The sequence below is a fragment of the Monoraphidium neglectum genome (assembly GCF_000611645.1).
Source record: "Monoraphidium neglectum strain SAG 48.87 unplaced genomic scaffold scaffold04055, whole genome shotgun sequence".
Taxonomy (NCBI): domain Eukaryota; kingdom Viridiplantae; phylum Chlorophyta; class Chlorophyceae; order Sphaeropleales; family Selenastraceae; genus Monoraphidium; species Monoraphidium neglectum.
Genome location: NW_014009574.1, coordinates 1 through 5131, shown reverse-complemented (window position 1 = coordinate 5131; position 5131 = coordinate 1). Strand labels below are relative to the sequence as shown.

Sequence of the window (5131 nt, the reverse complement as noted above, 5' to 3'; positions counted from 1 at the left end):
GCGGCGGGCGCGCGGCTGCACGCGTTTGGCGGCGCGCCGCGGGGATTGCCGTCGCCGCTGTCGGGCGGCGCGCGCGCGGGGCCGCGGGCGCTGATGCTGCAGCAGTCGCTGCAAAGCATGCGCAGCGCGCACAGCGAGACGTCTGCAGCGTCGAGCGGCCTGGAGGACTACTCCCCTACGGCATGTGTCCGCGCAACAGACGGTGGGGTCGCGCAGGGGGCCGGCGGGGGCGACGGCAACTCGTTGTCACCTTTGGCAGCCGCGCATGCAGCAGTGGCGGCGGCGGCGGCGCCGCTCACAGAGCAGCAGCAGCAGCAGCAGCAGTGGCTGGGCCGCGGCCCGCGCATGTCTGATGGCAGCGGCGTGCAAGGGCAGTCGCCGCTCGCGGGCGCGGCGCCCGGCTCGGCGCGCGACGGGGGCGGCGCTTGGGACGCGCCCTCTCAGGCGCCCTCGCCGCAGAGGCAGCTGCCGGGAAGCTACGGCACCCTGCCGCCCATCGAGCCCACGGACTCGCCCGTCGTCCCCGGCTCTGGCCGGCGGCTCGGCGCCCGCGCGGCGCTGGCGACACGGCTCCGGGGCATCCTGCGCAGCAGCAGCCGCTACGTAAGCCGCGACAGCGACGGCGACGGCGACGGCGGCGGCGGCGACGAGGGGACAAACGAAGCGGAGGAGCCGCGGCGGCGCGTGGATGGCAGCGAAGGGACCAGGGAGCGGCTGCGGTGGGCGCTGCACCAGCGGTCGTTGGAGGGGGGTGGCGCTCGGCGGCAGGAGGAGGGGTCGCAGGGGCCGGCGGCGGCGGCGACGTATGTTGCGGGGCGGGAAGGGGGTGCGCTGGGGGTCACGCTGCTGCCGGCCGCGGGCGGCGTCGGACGGGCCGGCGCCGGGGGCTGGGGCGGCGGCGGGGGCGGGGGCGACGCCGGCGGCGGGGGCGCTGGAGCAGGCGCGAGGGGCTGGGCGGCCGTGAGGGCTGCGCTGGAGAGCGGGCGGCTGCTGCGGCTGCCATATGATGCCAACAACTACAGCATTGTCACCAGCACGTTCAAGTGAGCCCGCGGGGGCCCAGGGCTGGGGCTGCCGCGGTTGACGCTGCGCGGGAGCGAGGTCTGCGCTCGGGTGCCTGGCAGGATCGCAGGAGGGGTCTCTCGGCAGCCGCGCGTTGCCAGACGCCAGAGGGGCAGGGTGGTCAAAGCGAGCGGCGCCGTTTCAAAGCAGCCAGACGCCAGGAGAAGCGCCAGTCTGTGTGGAGGCGGCGGCCGGGCTGCATCCCGTGGTACAGCCACCTTCGTCTGCTCGAGAGCCGTGGGCGCGCACTCACACGCACACACACTCACACAAACACACACACACACACACACACACACACACGCGCGCGCACACGCGCGCGCACACACACACACACACACACACGCACTCCAGGCGCCTGTTCCCTCGCGACTTTGATGCGGCCATCCCCGTGATAAACCACAAGGAGGTGGACATGCTGCTCATGCAGGTGTGGGAGGGGGGTGGGTCAGGGGACGGAGCAGAGGGGGTGTACGGCGTGTGGGCTGCGGGCTGCTTTTTGGCAGGCCAATTGTCTGGAGTCGCCCTGTGTTGCTCAAATTGTGCTGGGGATGGCTTGCCGACCTGCTGGCGGCTGGAGCGGGCCGCGCGCAGCACGACGACCAGCCGCCTTTTTGCTGCACGGACGGCGCTTTACAGGCCCCGCGGCGGCGCACGCAGCCGCTCCCGGGCCTTTGCTTACAGCCTTCGACCCCCTCTCGGGCGGGCGTGTCCCCTTCAATCAAGACTTGAATCGGATTGCGGCTCTGCCTCTAACATTTGCGCGCCGCAGTGGGAGGCGGCAGTGGCTGGCCTGGAGCGCGCAGAAATGACACTGCTGCGCACGGGGGTCGAGCCCACCCAGCGCACGGCCTGCTGCAGCTGCGAGCGGGTGGAAACCATTCCGCTGCTGCAGGTGCGTGCTGGGGCGGGGGGGCTGGTGCGCTGCACAGCGGGGCCGTGCGAGTCGTTCATGTATTGTGTGTCGGCGCATCCCATGATTACTGCTCGCTTGCCTCTGGCTGATCTGTAGCGATTGAGACTCAACGGGCATGGGCTTGAGGCCGCAGGTCGTCTTTATTGCAGCGTCCGGCCGCGCGTGTAGTTATCCGTTTGGACCGATAGCCGGACCGCGCCCGCGGCGGCGCCCCACCATGCCTCAAAAAGCCCCACGCGCTTGACCACTTATGCACAAGCTCTCAACAGCTTTGTTTGTTACAACACACACAAGCATACTCGCGCGTTTGCTTGTACGTGTCAAGTGATGCGTGCCCACGCTCCAACACACACAACACTACGTGTTCAGCCCATTGCACTCACACACAGAGACACTTGCACACACACACACAGCTACACACGCACAGCTACACACACATACAGCTACACACACACACAGCCGCACGCACACACACATACACAAACACACACGCACTCTTGCGTGCGCACCATCCGCCAGGATGAGATCCTGGACCTGGAGCAGCGCATCGAGGAGGCGCGGCGCCGCGCGTGGGGCACCAGCTTCACGCCCTCCTGGTTTGTGTTCTTCAAGAGCCAGGCGGCCGCGACCATGGCGGCCAGCACGCAGATCTACGGCGAGGACACCGCCAGGTTCCAGGTGGGGGCTCGGATGGGGCGCCCCTCCTCGCGGCGGCGGGCACCTGGTGACGATGTGTTCCCCGCTCGAACCGACCGCATCAGTCACCGCACCCCACAGAGCAGCGGCCCCCGGGAAATGCGCCGCCCCTGAATTCCAAGCGACCCACCGCCGATTGCCTGTTGCCCTGCCGCTCGGCCGCACGGTTTTGCGCCGCCCCGCCGCTTGCCGCTGAGATTGCCGCCCCTCCTCCCCTCCACCTCCCTGCGCCGCCGGCCCAGGTGCACCCCGCCCCCGGCCCCGAGGAGGTCAACTGGCAGCACCTGTGGCTGACCTGGCGGCAGCGCGACCTGCGGAGCGTGCTGACGTGGCCGCTGACGGTCGCGGTGGTCATCTTCCCCATCACCCTGGTGACGAGCGCGGCGTCGCGGCTGCAGTTCCTGCTGTGCCCCACGGACACGCCCATCTCGAAGCTGGCGCAGGCGGTGAGGGCGCGGGCGGGCGGGGCTGATCGCCCCAGGGGCCGGGAAGTGGGGGAGTGGGGGTCTGGGACACACGCACGCGCGAGCACACACACACACACACACACACACACACACGCAAAAACCCTCACCCGCTGTCCCAGCTGGTGTGGCCTTGGTACTGCGGCAGCACCTCCGTGGTGGCCAACTTCATCCGCTCCCTCATCACCGGCTGGGTGCCAGCCCTGCTGCTCAACCTGTACCTCGTGCTGGTGCTGCCGCGCCTGGTGTACCTCCTGGTGCAGGTGGGGGTCGCCACCCGGCGGTCCCTGTGTTGCGTTGTTCCAGCTCTGCCTTGCTGGGGGCTCTCGCTTGTTGTTGGGGCGAGGAGGCTGCCTGGGCGGTGGTGGACTGCTGTGGTTGTTTGGGGGTTTGGGCGCGAGCTGGTGACCCCCCGGTTGGGGAGGTTGCTGGTGCGGGTGGGGGTGAAGGGGTGTTTTTGTCCCGCGGAAAGATGGGATGTCAGTATGAGGGGGGGTTGGACGTGGGGGCGCAGGTGGTGCAGTGGCCACGTGTCATCTGCTTGAGCAGGCGCAGTACATTGCAAAGGGGGCGTGTTACCAGATATTTGGGTGCAGGCGGCTGCACGCTGGCGCTGGTGTCTGCAAGAGACCTGGCCGCCCTGACCGCCCTCGTTCACCCCCAACAAACCCCTGCACCCCGCCCCTCACTCCCTACTCCTCACCCCAGAGCGAGGGCAGCTCCTTCAGCCTCAGCGCCCTGGAGCGCCGCATCGGGGTGGTCTTCTTTTACTGGGACGTCTTCAACGTATTCCTGCAGGTCAAAAAAGGGCACCCTGCCTCCCTGCCTGCCTGCCTACCTTGACCGCCCTGGCTGCCTGCCCGCCCGCCTGCCTGCCTGCCTTACCGCCTGCCCAACTGCCTGCCGAGTGGGCGCTCGTCCAAGCCTGAACCTTGCCGCGGCGCTGAAAGGGGAGGCCCGGCCGCCGCGTCCGCGTGCCGCCTGGACGCGGCACCCCGCCCCGCCGCCGTCCCCTCGTCTCTTCGCCGCGCGTTCGCCAATGCCCGTCCTGCCAGGCCCCGCGCCCCTCACCCCACGCACCCGCGCAGCCTGCCGCCCCGCGTCACCTTGGGCAATCTTGATCCCACGCCGCCCAACCCATCCTATCCAACACCCCAGAAACCATCCCCTGAGCGGACACAGACACACATCGTCACTCTGCGCATCCACACCCCTGCACACCCCTCCCTGACCAGCCATGCCCCCTCACCCATCCGTACCCACCACATTATCCACACCCATTCATCCCCCTTCGAACCCACCTGCCTGCACCGAAACCCACCCTTCCAGGGCATCATCGGCAGCGCCTTCTTCCAGCAGGTCAAGGCCATCATCTACGACCCCAAGAACCTCCCCATCATCCTGGGCGCGGCCCTGCCGGATTCCTCCAACTTCTTCATACAGTTCATATCCATGCGCGCCCTGTTCCTGGTCTGGCTGCGCATGTGCGTGCCGCACGGCGGCGTCTGGCAGAACTGGTGCCACTACCTCTGGTGCCCGCCGTGCTGCTGCTCCTTCTGCAACACGGGTGGGCGGCGCACGCGGCGCCTGCTGGTGCTGCCGCCGCTGCCGCCGCCGCCGCTGCTGCTGCTGCTGCTGCTGCTGCTGCTGCTGCTGCTGCTGCTGTTGCTGCTGCTGCTGTGCTTGGTCCGCGCAGAGCGTTGGGGGACTTTGGGGCTGCGGGAGGGAGGGGGAGAGGGTGCACTGGAGATGCTCGCCTTGCTGCCTGCATCCCAGGCGCTGCTTGCGCCGACGTACATGCGTCTGATTTTGCAACCTTCAACGCCCCGGGCCGGCCTCTGGGGACGCGGCGGACTTCTTGGCACACCTCGCCGTCCCCATGCACGCTTGCGCAAGCAAGTGCACACAAGCGCGCACACAATTGAGTACACATATCGACATACTGTACTCACGCATTTACGCACATACTCACAACACACTCTCAGACAAACGC

General features: G+C 68.4%; 1 protein-coding gene across 1 annotated transcript; it reads left to right on the top strand.

Moving 5' to 3' along the window:
• Window positions 1-93: 93 nt before the first annotated feature.
• MNEG_13794 (ERD4-related membrane protein) lies at window positions 94-4824 on the top strand (the record flags this gene model as incomplete). The annotated part of the gene is made up of 8 exons (XM_014037734.1): window positions 94-1043; window positions 1417-1492; window positions 1835-1957; window positions 2498-2656; window positions 2917-3120; window positions 3261-3401; window positions 3847-3936; window positions 4468-4824. Coding segments are annotated over 8 exons (2100 nt in total), but the record flags the coding sequence as incomplete, so codon positions are not given.
• Between the last annotated feature and the right edge of the window lie 307 nt (window positions 4825-5131).